Source organism: Trematomus bernacchii, unplaced genomic scaffold (assembly GCF_902827165.1).
Source record: "Trematomus bernacchii unplaced genomic scaffold, fTreBer1.1, whole genome shotgun sequence".
In the NCBI taxonomy this organism is placed as follows: Eukaryota; Metazoa; Chordata; class Actinopteri; order Perciformes; family Nototheniidae; genus Trematomus; species Trematomus bernacchii.
In genome coordinates this window covers 7,943,080-7,961,129 of record NW_022987593.1, presented here as the reverse complement: position 1 = coordinate 7,961,129, position 18,050 = coordinate 7,943,080, and the positions used below count along the sequence as shown (strand labels likewise).

Sequence of the window (18,050 nt, the reverse complement as noted above, 5' to 3'; positions counted from 1 at the left end):
CTGCACTCACTCTGTTCATGCACAACTTACAATGGTGTATATGTAATAGTGATATCCTATAAAGAAGAGGCTATAACATTTATGAAAAGAGAAGAGAGCACAAAGGAAAACCGTCCTCTGTATATTGTGAGACACCATTTCCCACCATCTTTTGTATCATTAGTGGATAACAAGTACAAAGAAATTCTAACAGTGAACGTTCTGCTCCGGCTTCTTTCCCTCAATAGTGCGCTAGCGAAATGACATAGCACAAGATAAAATAGTAATGCTAATATCAATAGTTTGTCCATTACAGGTCAGCTAACTGTCCAGCGGAACAGTTACAAAGCTGTTCCTTTTCGATCTCACAAGGCCGATCAATACGGGGGCATACTGTTTCAATTTTGCCGGCATTGATTTTCTCTATAACACTCCAACCCTAAAGCATTCGTCTTTCTGAAGGAAGGAAGATTTGATTTACTGAAGAAAAATTGGAGTGCACATCACAAAGATTTTTTGCCGGGCGGGAGTGTGACATCCCGAAAGATGGATGTCCCTTGGCTGGGAAGCCTCTAGCCTAAGGGCGTCCATTAGAGCAGTGGTGCTGCAGAAAATGAGCTGCTTATATGAGGGAGGAGGAGCAGAGGGAGAGGAGTTGGTGCTCGAGGTGTGTGTGTGTGAGTGTGTGTTTGGGGGGGGGGGGGGGGGGACTAGCTGGAGGTGAGGATTGTTGGAATAAAAAGGATGCTGATGCAGGCTTAAAAAGGCAAGAGTAAGACAAAGTAGGAGAACAGCAAATTCCAGGGAGTATACCTAAACCTCTGCATCTTGAATATTGTTTCCATTTGCCTCAAACTGACTGACTGCATCAGTAGATTGTCAACAACAGAGTGAACACACTGCTTCTACATCCCATTTCAACCTTTTCTTAGCTGCAGCCACCTTGCTGTTAACTTCCCCGCTTCCTACACCCAGAGTGAATTTCCATGGTACATTAGTCAGCCTATTAGAATGCAATAAAGAGAAGGTATGAGAGGGGGAAAAAAGAGGAGAGTAGTGCGGGTCCCCAGAGACCGTGAGTTGGCGTTCTCCATCATCTGCCCTCATCTCCGCTCGCTGTCCGTCGACTTTGTCTAGGTGTCATATACATGAAAGATGATTCCTGACCCAAATAAACACTGCAGCGCTCTGGATGCTCGGTGGACCCAAGCTCAGAGAAAAAGGAGGGGGGGGGGGGGGGGGGGGGGGGGGGGAAACTGGAGAGGTGAGGAGAGAAAAAAATGACAACTGCCAGCGGTTTCATTTGTGGATATCTTGCTAGCTGTTCTCCCTTAAAAAGACAGCAGGCTGGCATGTTGTACACCTGGGTCTCGAGGCACTGGGACAGAATAGTATGGATGAACAGGTAGTCGCCCTATCCGTCTGACTGTAGATCTGTCTATGTTTTGACACAAGATGACAGACAAGGGCACAAAAAAAAGATAGATACTGCCACTGTCTGGTGAAAGGAATCCTCCCTGGACGCTCGTTGATACAACTGAAGGAGATAGTGAAACAAAAAAGAGCAAAGGACAAGGAGTGGGAGAAGAGGAGAGAAGAAAGTGTATGTTGTTACATTGAGAAAGGAAGAGAGAGAGAACCACAGACAAAGCAGGGAATGGAAAAGGGAAAATCACCTAACACCTCTTTCCTCCAGGGGCCGGGGCGGCTGTAAGCTGGATATTAAGACACAAATTGCATTCAGGCGGGTCACACTATGTCAGAAGATATTAGATGCCTGCCGTGAGGAAACAACAATTCCCATCAGCTTGTGAGAAAATAATATTTTCATTTTCAGACTCTTTATTGAATGGAAACTTTGGGGAATACGTTTTTATGGCGTGTGAGCAGCCAGGCTTGGATTTTACACCCGAGCAACAAAAGGTCGTAATCATAGCTGCGTATTGTCTTTGTGTTCCTGGATTTCATTTTCACAGCTTGAAAAAGGTTGTGGGTTTCATCCGTCCTTCCCTTCCCGACTGTATTTACACGCTGGGATGGTGCTGCATCACATGTTTAGTTGTTGTATGGAATAAGGGAACCAACATCTCTTGTATTAGGAAAGACTGCATGCTTGCAGGTGTACTTACAGTACAAGTCTTTTTTTCTGTGTGCATTTTTTCCTTTTCCTTGTTCTTTTTCTGGGTTTTGCAGTGCCAGATGTTTCTCCAGTGCCCGCATACCAGGGGCCCTGGTGCGAAGCTGCACCACCTGACCTTCACAGTAATTGACCAAAAATATTGATGTAATGGCACAGGACTGATTGTGATTTATTAAAAGAGCGCTGCACTCCAAGGCCCAGTGCCAATGGCTCCCTGCGCCCATCGGCAGCCATTAGGAAAACCATCAATAGTGCAACGGCATAAAGGGCTGGTAATGGGGGACTTTTCTGGCCGGGGCTCGTAGAACACAATCTCCATAGTAAATAGCTTTGTGCGAGTACACATGGAGTCCAACAGAAAAAGAGAAATAGTGAGAGAAGCATTGGGAGAGAGATGGGATCAAGGAGAAAAGAAATATGACAAATAATGCACTGCATCCTGATTCAATAGAAAGGAAAACAAAGGCAGCCAGAGAGAGAGTCTTGATCCAACAGCAAGCTAACCCTCGCCAGACGAGTCTCTGGAGAGTTGGTTCAGCCTAACAAGCACGAGCCAGCGGCCGCCTCTCCGGCTCACCATTACACACTACCTGCACAAACAGCCATCATTAGGGAATAGCTGCATTGGATTCTGCTGCCTATTTGGCGAAACAAACACGGAGGATAGGGTTCCCTCTGTTCTTAATGGCTTTCATCTCTCTCGAAAGTCAATGCATCATTCAACCCACAGCTGACATTTTCACCTTTGCAAATCTAATTTAATCAAAGCCATGAGTATTGGGGGGATGAGAAAGATTATGATGAGATTAAAACCATTACAGGGCTTTGAATAATTTTCAAGGATGAGAAACTGACATGCTACGAACACTGTGCATAACAAAACAAAACAGGTGCATCCTCTTGATTAAAGGCTCGTCTATACCATGAGAAGTTATTGTCTCGCTAAACTATCCAGGCATGTGGGTAACAAACACAACTGTGGCATCATATACATTTAACGGATCGTTTGTCATTTTGAAATGAACAAAAAGAACACGGGCGAAAAACTGCCGTGTACAAAACACACAATGTAAACAAAAACCTCAACAGCACCTCAGAAATGTTCCCCAAATTGAGATAGGTTACAAAAATATTGTACATAGTAAAGTTTGATGTGTCTTTACACTAAAATGTACTTAAAAATGTAAAAATAAGTCCGGAATTAATTAATTTGTCTTGTTTTTAGACTTTGGTTTTACCTTTTGGCCGAGCTTCCCCAGGCTCCGTGTTTGTCGGTCAGGATGTTGACTATCTTCTGGACGAGCTGCGTGGCGGTCACATGGTCGCGGTACTTGGCTGCTCGGATCAGGTGGTCGCACATTTTCTCCTCATCTCGCTTCTCCGCTGCGTACTGCGCACAGTTCGACTGCAAAAGAAAGAGAAAAGATGCATTAAACATATATTCTGGAAGAGAAGGCCTCTTGAGTGAATTATACAACATATAAAATGATAATTTGTGTTAGTATCTTATAGGACATATATGGGAAAAACATGTTTAGAAGATACAGTTTCACATATAGAAACTCTGAGTCGAACCAAATGAAAAGCATAGGGTCATTTCTGTCCTCATGTCATGTTGATTAATAACAGTGGACACGCATTTACTAATGCCCTCCGGCACACCAAATCACACGATACCCACAATGCACAGGGAGGACATTTTTCTCTGTCGGAATTTGTTATCAGAATGGGCCTTTGAACTCTGCAGCGATGGGAAAAGTAAAACACCTCCTGAAAATAACAGCTATAATTTGTTTGTAATGTGTTTTGATTTCCAATCTCTGTTTCAGAATCAATTTCAATCTCCTCTTGCACTCATGGCTCACTTTCAAAGTGTTGTTTCAAAGAGATATTCTTACTGAAAGTCAGCGTTAGTAGAGGGCCAGGGTGTGAAAAACATGTGCTATGTATAGTGCTGCTCGCCTTATAGATCATCAGGCTCAGAGTGGTGCGTTTATATTTCCTCTGCATCTTGTCAGACGGGGAACTAAAGCAAAAGGCAGCAGTATGACGAACAAAAGCTCATTCAATTGTTAATGCTACTTCGGTTATATATTACTGTCCTTATCAAATTAACCTTAAATTAAGCCATTGGTATAAACCCAGATACATGGCCTAACAAATGAAACCTGCTCTCCCAAAGTTACCAGTAAAGCGCTTTATAATGGGTCATCCTCTTCAATTTGAACGACAACATTTCATATCTGACAGAAAATCTATAGGTATAAATCAAATTAGAGGGGCTTTTCTGCAGGCTGCTGGGCCTTAATTATCAATCTATGTCTCTTTGTGTGGCATCAAAGTGGGCCTTGACCTTTCAGCATGATGACCCGGGAAATCGCAACAAAAAAGGGAGTACGGAAAAGGAATTTTCAAGTAAGTGTTTCAAAAGAAAATGCTGGGCTGTGCCTCTGCGTGCGTGCGTGTGCGTGTGTGTTTGTGTCCATTAATCTTGATCAGTGGCAGCTGAAGGCAAGCAGGAATTGGGACAAGCAAAAAGCTGGACCAAAGGAAGGGACCAGGAGGATGGTTTCAATTCAAGTGGCGTTCAGCATCACATCTTTGCATTAGACCCTGTATGATATACCTATTCCAGAAAGAAATATTTTATTCTGGGACAATAGAGAGACACTTTAAAGATCATACATCTTAAAAAAAATGTAAGGGTAGGAAGGGTAAGTTGCATTCCTATAAAGTCAATTTCCATCTGCCCCCGTCAGAGACATGTAAAGTCTGCAGTACTAATCAACAGTGCCGGGTTCGAGCTCATAACCATAAACAAACACTTCATCACCTGTGTGTTGAGCCTGCCCAAACACCCCGGCCCTCCATGCTGTAATGGGACTTTCTCATATCCCAAGCCAAAGACGACTACAGCAGAAAAGGCCAAATTCACAGGCTCAACCCTAAAATAACAACCAGCAAAGCTGAACACATCAGGAGTGCCATTAAAACCCAATGTTGGGCCTGCCTGTAAGTGGAAAAGACAAGTCACTGTTAATGCTCGGGGTCATTCCGTTGATGTGAAGTCAGAGGATAGGCCAGGGTATTATGAAGGACTTATTATGTTTTGTTATTACGAAGGTTAAGGCGAATATCCAAATCTCCCATCTGTCTGACAGGATAAAAGGGCAGAAAGTAAAAAGGAGCTTTTTGGCTGTTTTCAAACAAACTGTTCTTTATTTTCTGTCAAGGAATGCTGAGAGAACATAAGAAGTAAATTAAAAGTATCTGCTCCTATTTGGAATGAGAACCATGCCTCTTTTGGAGTGACTGAAGCTGCCAGTGTGCATATTTTGACAAGAAAACAACCCTAAAAACACCCACTCAGAGACAAACACCTCCATTTAGCAAGTTAAAAGAGTGCAGCTGAAGGCACGGCAGGATATATGCCTCTGTTAAATTCACACCCAGACAGCCACCAGGGCTTGCTGGCAGTGAGACCGTTATGACTTGCGACACTGTAATCATGGGCAGCACCTTCCATTACATGTCCTGGCTGACAGGGTCGCCTGGCTCTGCCGGAGGAGACAGCTTGGTGAAGACCAAATGATAATGGCTGGCATTAATCGAGTCAATTACACTGAGCCGTGTCGCCTACAATTCTTCAACAGTTCAAAAAAAAATAACTATGGATGTGTGTTGGAGTTTGGGGAGAAAATGGTCTGCTTGGGGAAGTGGAAAAAACAGTAATCGCCTCAAAAATCTCATAATGGCACGTACAAAGACAAAGCTTTGAAACGCATGCATCGTAATCACATTACTGAAGCTCTTTTTGAGCCAGCGAATAAAAACACTCGCTGGGTTTTTGTTGCCTAAATTGTTGTTGTGGTTCACATCGCCACTGGCTCATGTTTCTACAAATAATAAGCAGGGGAAACCAGGAGAGGAGTTTCACAGTGGTGTTGTAGCAGTGTCAGCCTTATCTAAATGCTGTAGTTGTTGTCAGATGAGGCCTCGGCTCCCCTCCTCCTCTCCCCCGCTGGGTTGAGAGGGTTAACCAGTATAATGGGCTGGAGAATGGAGTCTCATTACAAGATATCAGCCCTATGTTTATCAATTAGAGTGACAGAGAAAGGTCTGGTTGTGTGTTGCCGAGCCGCCTTTCAACACGGCGACTGACAAAACCAGGGTCTCGGGGTTCTGTCAGAGAACAGGAGGAAGAAACAAAACCGGCAGAGATGTTATTAAAGTGCAATCTCTTGACACTGGTGGCACATCAGGGCTACACACTCTCCGACGCTGGGCTATCGTTCTGCAAGAATCTTCAATTTCTCACATAACGTCGACAAGCACTCCCAGAGGGTTTCATTTACAAACGGGGCAGAGAAACTGTCCAGAGGAAGGCGAGACATCAGGCTTGTCCTTGTCTTGTATCAAAGAATGCAAATACACTACAAATAAATTCCTCCTGGAACACAATGGAGGTCTTCAGAGACAAGAGGATGAAATGAGAACGGAGGATGGGGGTCGCTAAACAAAAAGTACATGCCGAACCAGTCCACCAATTGGTTTCACAGAGATTCTCTTGCGCTTGATCTCTTGGCCTCGAGTTTTCAAATTGCAACATAAAATGTCACCAGGGGAATTCAGACAATGGCTAGGGAAGAAACGAGTGAAAGGAAGAGGAGGGGGAGAAAAATGAGGGCTTAAAAGTACAATGGCGAACAAAAGTCACCAAATGACAATGCCTGACAGCCACTTCAATTCTGAAATGATGCCCCTGTCATGCCGTGCTCCCAAGTATTGATTTTTTGTTCTTCTCTCGGAGCACAGGAGGGGGAAGAAATAATCTAATCCAGTTGAAACAGATCCGTGCTGCTGGCACCGTACCATTGCTAGCGGCCATCAAGGTTAACGCAGGCGCAACACTTATCAAAGTATCTCTCTTCCCCCTCCTTCACCCTGCCCCTCCCCTGTCTGTGGCTGATCTTTAATGGACTGGTCACCATGCTCGGCTGGCAGCCTCTTCATCTCTTCTACCCAGAAACCTCTCGTCTCAACAAATCGCGCCCTCCTCTCGCCACATCAGTCTACGTTGCTGCCATTTTTCTACAATGACTCCTGCTCAGCTCCAAGGTCATGCCACGTGAAAAATCATACTGTCGTCTTGGAGGTGAAAAATAGTCAAATGAAGAAAGGACGCGTCCCGATGATGAAAAATGCACGTCCTCTGGATTGGACGTTTCCTTAAAGCACGAATACAGGATAGTGGATTTGACCTCAGGCTGAATTTTAAAAAACACATTTCTTTGAACAATATGAAATTTAAGCAGCGAACAGACATTTTCTTCTAAATAACATTGGAGACAAAGTCACATAATAACAAGACAAACAGCCACATACTGTATATGGTCTGCTAAGCTCGAAATCCTTGTTTTTCAGAATGTTGAGCTCACCTTAACATAATAAAAAAACATGAGGACATTCTTCCACTGAATACTGAATAGAAGACTGTGAAATAAAGTCATATTTTGGAGGGTTAGCTGGTCAAACAAAAATGATGGGAGCTACGGAAAAGGTACCTTGGGACTTCATTACGCAGACAAGTCATAGACACTGAGACAACTGTTCCCCAACCATCTTCTGTAACCCACTTCTCTCTCAAGTGAGACAGCACATGTTGTACAGTTAAGAACAAATATCCTCTACCAAGAAGGTAAAGACGGCATTGTTCATAGATGCCTATTTGCTTTACATTTTGACAGTAATTATGATTTAAGAGAGCTAATACTATCCAGTCTTGATTCGTTTTTCTCTTACTGTATAAGACATTTCAAACCATATCTTAATGGTTTCCCCACAATGCGATCACAATCGTAGACATTTTCCTCTCGTTCTTTTGACAGCAGTTTTGCCGGACACACAGCCCAGTTGACATGCTACATTACACTTGCGACAACTACATGACAGCGAGCTACAGTTGGTGGCAGCTATCAGTCAGAGAGCTGTGAATGATGTGGTGTAAATAGCCTTTGGGAGTTGTGGTTCTCTGGCTATTCCTGCGCGTGTCTGAGTAACCGTAGATCAGCAGATGGCCTCTGTTTTCAGAATGAAAGTAATTCTCTAAAACAGGCTTGTATGGAATAAGAGAACTGCTCGGCCTGTAGGCTATATTTAAATTGGGATGTAACTTAAGCTCAGGCTTACTTAAAGGAGTACCTTACACACACAATTACCATCCGATAGAAATGTCTCACCCAGTGTTACCTTGAATTCTTAACACTTCTGGCAAGACTCCACAGTGAATTGAAAAAGGAGAAACGTATTGATGAATGGAAGTACATGGATGCCTCATTTAAGAGCCAACTGTATCAAATCGTTTTTATGTTGCTGATTCGCTTGCATTCATCCAGACTTTCCTCTATTTGTTGTATTCTTTGTTCACCTAGGGCTTATGCATGCAATAAACAGTTATATTGTATTCCAAAATTCAAGGTAACACGGGAAGAGTAACTGTTTTACAAATAACATTTTGTGTGGATGTAGTATCCCTTAAAAGCTATCACAGTGCATCCTCTCCCAGACTCTCTGTGATGCACACGCTTCCAGAGAGCGGTGCTATGATAATGCAACATAATGAGCATCAGCTCAATGTTAATGTCATTAACGTGGGAGCAGCACCAGATCGTTTTACAAGCTCAGCAGAGGGAAGACAATGACGCCAAGCACTAATTAGCTGCTATCGTCTGGCTTTCACAGGATCTCCTCAGACAGTCAATTCAATTACTCCATATAACAGCAGAAGATGAATCAAGGGGGGGGGTGTATATAAAAAAAAAAGGAAAAAGATTGAGCAGAAGGGAAGGGTAAGAAAGAATAGAAACGACTTGGGTCTTGCTCACTCTTCCCTATCTGGACCTTCTTATCTGCCCTTGTGCCCCTGAGCCCACCACATTTCATCCCTAATGAACAGCCCCATAAAAAGAAGGAGTTCGATTTCTCTCCCCTCCTTTCTATCTCTCGGGCTCCCCTCTCCTTCCTGCTCCTCTGAAAGATATCAGAGTCTATCATTTGCTGTGCTGGGCAGCAGCATCCGATCTGCAGATCTCCTTCACATTAAGGATCCTTTTAGATAGAGAACCCTAAAAGGTAATTGGATTCCACCCCCCCAGTTATCTTCATCTGTTTCACCCTAAGCCCACTGTAATAACTTACTCTCAGGGCCAGAGATAACTCAATTCTGTCCCACAGAGAGCCAGTGAGAGTGTGAGAGGGAAACAGAGAGAGAAGGCATATGTTATGCTGGGTATCTAAATCCTATATCACTGCCTTTCTAAAAGGATATCATCTGTGACAAGGAGCAAACATACATTTGTTTTTATGTATTGAATTATACTCTTTTCCGGTGCCTTGGTGTTGCTGCTGCTGTTAAACTGAAGCAGGACTTTTTAAAAGGCATAATAGTACAGTGAGGGACGATGCAGAATATGTGCTGGCAATTGTAACTGCATGACTGTGCAAACCTCCTCACTTCCAGTGTAACACAATGACAACATGTGTCATTTTGGAGGCCCCTTTTAAGGTTGATTTCTCACAAAACAATAACCAACCTTTGGTGTCACAGAAACACAATAGAGAGAAACAACGTTTAAAAAAAAAATGAAAAAAAGCTAGGACATAGCTGAAAATTATTTCAAAAACCCTCCAACCCCCACCCTCAGGGGGGATGTTTCATTGGCCTGTTATTTTTATTGTGGCAGTGCAAAATGAAACCGTTGGCTCTAGCAGCTAGAGCAGGGCTCGTATGGAGGCAAAAATCAATACAGCAATATCAGAGCAAGACTTATCAGGGCTTCACTTCTTTCAGAGGTCACAGAGGAGCAGCTGCATTTAAGTGGGGAATTCAATTGTGAAACATAGTTTGGGACGAGCTGGGCCGGGTATCTGATTAAGGACGGCTGGAAGATTGGAAAGGTAGAGAAGGTTTCCAATGACAACATGAAAAAAAAAACGAAACAAAAGTTATAGCTTTCCATTAGTTGTGTGTTAGCAGTCGATTGACTGACAGTTGTAACTTACAGAGCTGATCATTTGGAAATGTAACAACCTATGACTCTATTACACTTCACACAGTGTATGTAAGCCCCCAGTCTTTTATACACATTACAGCTATGACAGAAAACTGGTCAATGATGAGAGCCCAGAGTAGAACATACACTTTTATACCAAACATGGATCAAAGAATAATCATTTCATGTTTTCAAGCATGCTGGGATTTGGTCGAATAACTGTATGCTTGCTAAAGTCTTATGTGAAGCAAGGACTTGTATTTTAAGTCGGGTAATAAACTTATTCTTATGCCCAACCCTTGTTAGACATACATCTCAAATATTAGGGCTAACACGTTTTGGTTTTTAGTAACCTTTGTACATAAGATTCAGCTAAAATAAATATGGCAACACACACAGGCAGAGCTTATTATAACAAAACAAGCAAAACAATCAATCCAGTTTGGAACAGACAGGTTGTTGTGTGCAATGCCAAGCTACGACATGCCAGGTAAGGAATCAGTTACTTAAGCCTGGAACTTTTAGAAATGGAGGAGTGTGTGGCCTGCTGCCACAGCGAGGGGCCGGGCAGAGCAGAGATCATTCGGGGCAGAGTGGCTGCCAAGTCTGTCCGTCTGTCCGTTTGCCAGTCAGGCAACATACTCTGAGACATTTTTACTTGTGCTGCTCTTCTGTCAAATGAAGACAGATGCCTAACTTTGCATACTGTACATACTTTTTGCAAGAGGCCAAATACAACACACCTTTTCATAAAGGAGATATGCAGTATATAAAGAATCTGCTACATTAACCTAGTAGAATCAAAGCGTACTCCACCAGTCCATGTTGATCAATATAAAGCCATGTCAGATGGTACAGTTTGCGACGCTGACACTTGGAAAAGAGTGATAAACAGGGGTTCATGCGAACAGGATGTTGATAACAAAGAAAAGCAGCCTGTCCCAAAAGGGAGCAAAACATAGCAATCACAGACAAAACTTTGATGTTTAAGAGTTGTAACCCCCCCCCCCCCCCGATTGACTTTCAGCACTCTTGAGGGAATTTACTCTACCTGAATGTCAGAGAGACCCTTCATTGAACCTTAAAAAAAAAGCATCACATTTTACTGCGTAGTGGGAGCTGAGGGTTGGGGCGGTGGGTTTACACACAGTCAGCCCTTCAGGCCAGCACCTCTCAGGTCTGTCTGCGGATTTTAGTGCTGGCAGGTTCCTGAGAAATGAGCGAGGGAGGGATGGAAGAGAGGGGAGGATGCCATATTCCTGTCACTGGCAAAATACACCCCCAGCGGGAGTATAATGGACAGGATCTCAGCAGGACAGGAAATGATTTTGGTGAGATCTAGAAAGCAGAGCAGGGGGGAAGTTGGACTGGGAAAGGGGCAACTGAGGGTGCCCATGGGTCAGGATGGAGTTAGCCCGTCAGCTACATGTGAATGGTAACATTTGTGCTGTGAGAACTTTACGCAAGAGGGGGGGGAGAAGCTATGATTCAGGGGTAAGCCTGCCGTTAAACGGAGAGGCATAGGGATAAATTAACACTACACAATGTTTGGTTAGGGATATTTGTGCCAAGCTCAATCTCCAGCCTCAAAGTGCTTCAGTCAGTGTGTGCGCGCAAGTCTGGGAGTTTTTTGTGTGTGTTCACGATTAGCGGAGAGGTTATGTTTGAAAAGCAAACATTTACCCTCTAGGTTTGCTGTGACAGATCCTAAAACTTGATGGACACGTTTTGAGTAGGCATTGGATCAGCTCCACTTTGCTCTCACTGAATATTTTCATTAAATATATTCACTGACAAAGCATAGGAATATCAAACTTATAAATACTTCTATCAAAGGAGTCTTAGTTCAATGGGCCTACTGTATAGCTACGAATAAAGTTTTTTGTCAGAGTTTAGCAAGTTGAGGAAGCACAGGAGGAAATCTGAAAGTAGCTTACGACAAATTGTGCTTGGTTAACATTTTCTTTGACAGGAAAAGAAGTTTACTAGAATCCTTCACTAGTTTGACCTGGTAATCTTCCCTCTTTCTTTCTAGGCAACACATATAGTTAAAAACGGTCATCTATTTATAAATGTGTCTTTATAACCATCTGAACGTTGTAAAACATGTTAAGGACACTCTTCTATTGACAAATGCTGATCAGATTTGTCAACTCACTTCAGTAAATAATCTTTCATGTAAGCTTGCGAAAATGGTCTGCAAAATACACTTTTAATGCATATCTCCAAAAAAGACACACATTAAAAACAGCTTAATAAATGCAACACTTTCTGCTAAGTTTACTATTCGTTGTAGTTGTTTAAAAGGTTACAGATTTCAGATTTAAGTTGCAGAATATTATTTGTTTGTGTCATTAACATAAACAGCAGATTACAATCCAAAATCTTCCTCAAAAATATTTTTAATAGACCCTTATATTTATCCAAAGATGATTTACTTTGCTTTTCTAATATTAGGTCAATCGCCATTTTGTTCTCATGCTTGGGTGCCTGTGCATGAGTTGCCAGAGCTGTGGAGCATCTTACCTCAAACTCTGCATGTTTGTGAATGTCTTCAGCCCTCTGTCGGCTGAGGATGAATTCAGCTTCATTAGCCACACGAACCAGGTGGTCCTTCATGGTGTGACTCAGCAGCCTGTGGAGAGGGCAGATGGACGTCAGCACACTGGAATACTGTATAATAGATATATATACATTTTTTATTAGGTATATGAATGTACATTTTGCAGCAGTCATAGAGGGGGAAATGCCATACAGATGCTTAGCAACATCATAAAATATTGAGGTCAAAACATCTGTTTAAAACTGTGGTATCTGGTAAGAAGGAACAGCCATGTAATAGCCATAAAATGCTGAAAGAGAGCCGTGGAAAATAAGCAGAAAATCACATTTTAGAAGCAAAACCAAAGCAGAAAGATCCTTTAGCTGGGGTGCAGGTGCTAATTGACTTGTTAATGATATGCATCTGACACGAGGGAGGATCTCTGCCCATGTTGCTACATGTGTACCTCCCTCTTCTTATCAGTGGTAATGAAACATGCATGCCGTGTGTGTGTGTGTGTGTGTGTGTGTGTGTGTGTGTGTGTGTGTGTGTGTGTGTGTGTGTGTGTGTGTGTGTGTGTGTGTGTGTGTGTGTGTGTGTGTGTGTGTGTGTGTGTGTGTGTGTGTGTGTGCGTGAGGCGAAGAAACCTCTCTACAGCCCTTAAGGTCAGGACTGTGCAAAGTGGAACAATAACAGACTAGGGGCCAGAGAGCAGGGATGGGGGGGGGCTGGGACTGACTGTGTGGGGGGAGAAGGGGGGGGTTAGGGGCCAGGGGAGGACTGTAACCTAAGCCTGCTGTTTCAGCGCAGGGCAGCAGGGGAGCGGAGGTGCCGGGGCCTCTGCAGCCTCCATGGCCCTGTCGAGGCCCCGCTATCAATAACCGAGCCACTGCTTTATGGCTCTGCGCTTAACACTGTATATGGACAAAACAGACATCTCTGAAGACATTACGGAAACAAACTAGTAAAATATTTAGCAATAAGAAAATCTGCTGGCTTCCCCAAGTTTAATTCAATACTGATAGACACGTTTACCGCCACTTAGTACACCTTTTAATACCCGTTTGATGTCATCCTGGTCTCAATATGGAGAAAAAAACCAGAAGGGGAAGAAAATAGCCTATCGTTATTAATTAATATATTTTTTATGTCGCTTAGTCTGTGTTTTTTACAACACAATCAACTTCCTAGCTACTTTAGCCAGCAGTGACAGCTTTACGTCTAATGAAACATACCTGAACTATAAAATATTAGAACATGCCTCCTGTACACAAAATCCAGTGTCAAACTACTTGTAGTAAGACCACAGACTGTATAAATAACACAAAACCTAATTATGATGGACTTGCGTATAGAATAAAATCTGGATTTGATTAAGTAGGTAAAATGATGACCAGTTTAGAAGGGAATTTGATTTTCAACTAATCATGTTGTAATCATATTTAAATGACTGTTTGATTCCCACTAAGAATCAGACCAGACACACATTTGCATACACATGAAAGCACTTCCGTGACTCGCCCTGACTTGAGTTATGGCAGAATAAGCCACTTAAGTGAATTACAAATCCTTCCCTCTCATAGGACTACAGTGCATTGCTAGACTTATTAGCATTACTTTGCATTAGCCTCTGCCAATTCTTGAAAGCTGAGGATCAATAATGGAAAATGTGGCTCTCTGAATCTGAAATTGAGGAGTTATAAGACTAAGAGTTACTGATGTGGGAAGTCTTATTAGGAAGGAACAGAGAGGCTTATATGTTGGGATAATTGAAAACCAAGAATGTATTGACGAAAAACAAAAGACAGTGGCAGGCAGATGAGATGATTACAGGCAGATAAAGGCTCAACTAGAAAGGCATACACTGACAGAGGGACAGGAAGAAATCAGGAGCCATTTCCCAAGTGTCACAGAGAAACCAGCGATCAGAGCCCCTGTCACCTTTTACCTAACCTCTCTCCTTTTCCCTAATCCCTCGAGGATGAGCATGCATTGTATGGAGCCTTGAACTCAAGGATCTTCCATCCTCACCAGCCCCCACCCCGATCATTGATTGTCGTCCAGAATCTTGAACAGCCACCCTATCAGTGAGGCCTTGGGGATCTTTGGGGGCTGAGGGGCTGAGGGGCTGAGGTGTGATCCAGGAATGGTGAAATTGGAAAGTGGCTGATGGGTAGAGGTTGGATAGATAATGAAGAAGGAAGAAGTGTTTCTGCTGAGAGGACAGCGTTCAGCATATCGGAGTTACCCACCTGCCTTCGTTGACCAACTCGATGAAGGCGAGACCTGCATTCTTCTGGATGGAGTTCTGCCATTCCTGCAATTGGAAAAATACAATGTCAGGAACGGCACTGAAAAAACTTTACAGAGTTACAGATGGTACATTTTACACATGGTGCGGTTAATCACGTGACACACAGAATTATAAGTTTTCAAATAAATTCCAGACATATTTAATGCTAATGAATTCCTTCTAAAAAATGCAAAAACCTTTCTTTTTAAAGATAGCTGCAGATTTTATTGCTCCACCTCTCACTACTCTTTTTAACCTCTCCCTCAGCACAAACACAATTCCAAAACTGTGGAAGTCAGCGTATGTCCTGCCTCTACTAAAAGGTGGGGAGGCCACTTTATTAAATAATTATAGGCCCATCTCTAAATTATCAGTTCTGGCTAAGATTCTTGAACGCCTAGTGAGTGAGCAGGTTAAAGGTGTTTTTATGTGCAAATGACATCCTGTCTAAACATCAGTCAGGTTTCAGAAAGCAACATAGCACCATCACTGCCACAATGAAAGTGGTGAATGATGTGACGAGTATTTTAGATAATAAGCAGAGTTGTGCAGCCCTATTTATTGACCTTTCCAAAGCGTTTGACACCGTCGATCATCGCATCTTAAAGCAGAGGCTACTCAGTATTGGCTTATCCAGCCATGCAGTGGGGTGGTTTGTGAACTACCTCTCTGAAAGGTCCCAATGTGTTCATTTTGATGGGCTGTCTTCTGAGTGGTTAAACATTACTAATGGTGTTCCTCAAGGTTTTAGGTCCACTTTTATTCTCCATCTACATCAATAGTTTAGGTGAAAATGTCGATGGAGCAACCTTACATTTTTATGCGGACGATACCGTTATGTACTGTGCAGGTCCCTCGATTAAGGAGGCTGTTGTTGAATTGCAAGCTGTTTTTAACATTATTCAGACTCAGCTCTCTGAACTAAAGCTTCTTTTAAATGTTGATAAAACCAAGGTAATGCTCTTTTCAAAAGCTAAAAAGACTCCAGAGCCTGTTTTAGATATTGTAACTACGCAAGGAATAAAACTTGAAGTGGTTGCCTGTTACAAATACCTTGGTATCTGGCTTGATGACTGTCTCACTTTTAAACGTCATGTCAATAACCTGCTTAAAAAACTGAGGGTTAGGCTAGGTTTCTTCTACAGGAACAAGTCCTGTTTCTCGCTCGAGGCCAGGAAAAGGCTAGTCTCTGTGACCTTTTTACCTGTACTGGACTATGGTGATTTGATTTATATGAATGCAGCTGCCAATTGCCTGGTCAAGTTAGATGCTGCGTATCACAGTGCACTGAGATTTGTGACAAACTGTAAAGCATTAACCCATCACTGTACCCTGTATGCAAGGGCAGGTTTGCCTTCGCTAACTGTACGGAGGCTCAGTCACTGGTACATTTTTATATATAAAGCCATGTTAGGGAAACTTCCATCCTACATCTGCTCCCTGATCTCACGGCGAATTGTAAGTGGCTACTGCCTGAGATCGCATGCTGTGGTTTTATTAAATGTGCCAACTGCTAGGACTGTCTTAGGGAAGATAGCATTTAGATGTGCAGCTCCACTGTCCTGGAATAGTCTGCAATTGAAATGGAAACTGAGCAATCTGGTGCCACTAAATGTTTTTAAAGCTCGGTTGGATGCTACTGAATCGGAAGCTGTTGGTACCTGTTCATGTGGATAGTTATGTAAATTATAATCCCTGTAATGATGCTGTATGATGTCCTTTTTGTTGTTCTGTTTATGTTTTTATGTTTCATGTGGAACCTACATGAGCAGGTCTCCCTTGAAAAAGAGATCAATGATCTCAATGGGATACACCTGGATAAATAAAGGTTTGAAATGAAATGAAATGAAAAAATAAGTCAAGTTTCATCAGTTAAAATTACTTACTAACAATTATGTTTACCAACCAACAATCCAAAACCAACACATATTTAATATAAAACGATATCAAACTGAGAAAAGCAGCACATTTTAACATTTGAATGCTTAAACTGGGGAATGTTTGCATTTTTTTATTGTAAAAATGTATCTTTTCATTGATATTACTTATTTGTTCTGTTCTTGTAAAATCCTTTCTACTATTTGTAAATGGACCCCTGTTGAAACCTATTCTGGGGTATTATAAGCTATCGTGGTGACTCAGTGGTTTACGCTCTCCTTAAGCTTTCCTGCTACTACATGTCAAATGAAACATCATTTAAAAAGGCGTACTGACTGCTTCGGTCAGCACAGGCTACATAATCAGCTGGTGAAGTATTTGAAAGGAGTGAAAGAGCTGTGTTGAGAGTGCATTTATCAAACGTAAATACACAAATCTCCTCCTCTTTGACTAACGTTATGGTTCGAGGTGTCAGTCTAAACAATCCAACCACAGTCGAGTGCGACTTTAAATCCTCAATTTCGAAGGGACAACGAGGCAAGGAAAACTTAGCGGTCATCGTCTCTCATGTTCTGTTCAATATTTCAACACCTTCAACACAACCGTCAAAAGAATAATAAAGCAACAAGGTCATGGGGCCTGTCTGAACCTCACAGCGCTTTCCCCCCCTTCTTCCTCTCAGGGGAGATGGAGAAATATGCCCGAAAAACCTCAGATTAGAGACGTGAAATACCAAACTGCTCTCAAAGAAATCATTAAATCACAGGCATACGTGTCACCATACCTTCCACGTTATTTGTCTTTTATTAAAAAAAGTGTCATTTGTTCATAAGTGTGTAATAGAAAATTCAGTGGTGGTGAAAATAATCCTGATGTATTTTTTTACTCAACAAAGCACATTTTAATTGCGATAACAGTTTCATTGAGTTGCGAAACAACTATAAAGGGAAGGATACACAAGGCGTATGTGTATCCAAGCATTAACTTTTTAAACTCTGCTGTCATCATCTCTTGCGCTGATAGAGGAAGCTGTGTGTTTATGTAGCGACTGGCCTTTCAGTAAACTGAGAGCCCACAGGGACAAGGAGATCAGCGCTACAAGGAGGAAGGAAAGATCAATTTTCAAGAAGTTCCTAATACATAACCAAAGATATTTGTACTTATGTG

At 42.4% G+C, this 18,050-nt stretch overlaps 1 protein-coding gene across 3 annotated transcripts in view; it reads right to left on the bottom strand.

Annotated features, from left to right (window-relative positions):
- Window positions 1-18,050, bottom strand: part of lrba (LPS responsive beige-like anchor protein) — a 185,632-nt gene that overhangs the window by 90,487 nt on the left and 77,095 nt on the right. For all 3 annotated transcript variants that reach the window (XM_034130210.1, XM_034130213.1, XM_034130211.1), the window contains exons 34-36: window positions 14,965-15,029; window positions 12,697-12,805; window positions 3,358-3,524 (exon numbers count right to left, since the gene is read on the bottom strand). In XM_034130210.1, coding sequence (XP_033986101.1) covers window positions 3,358-3,524; window positions 12,697-12,805; window positions 14,965-15,029 — 341 coding nt within the window. The remainder of the gene's footprint in view (window positions 1-3,357; window positions 3,525-12,696; window positions 12,806-14,964; window positions 15,030-18,050) is intronic.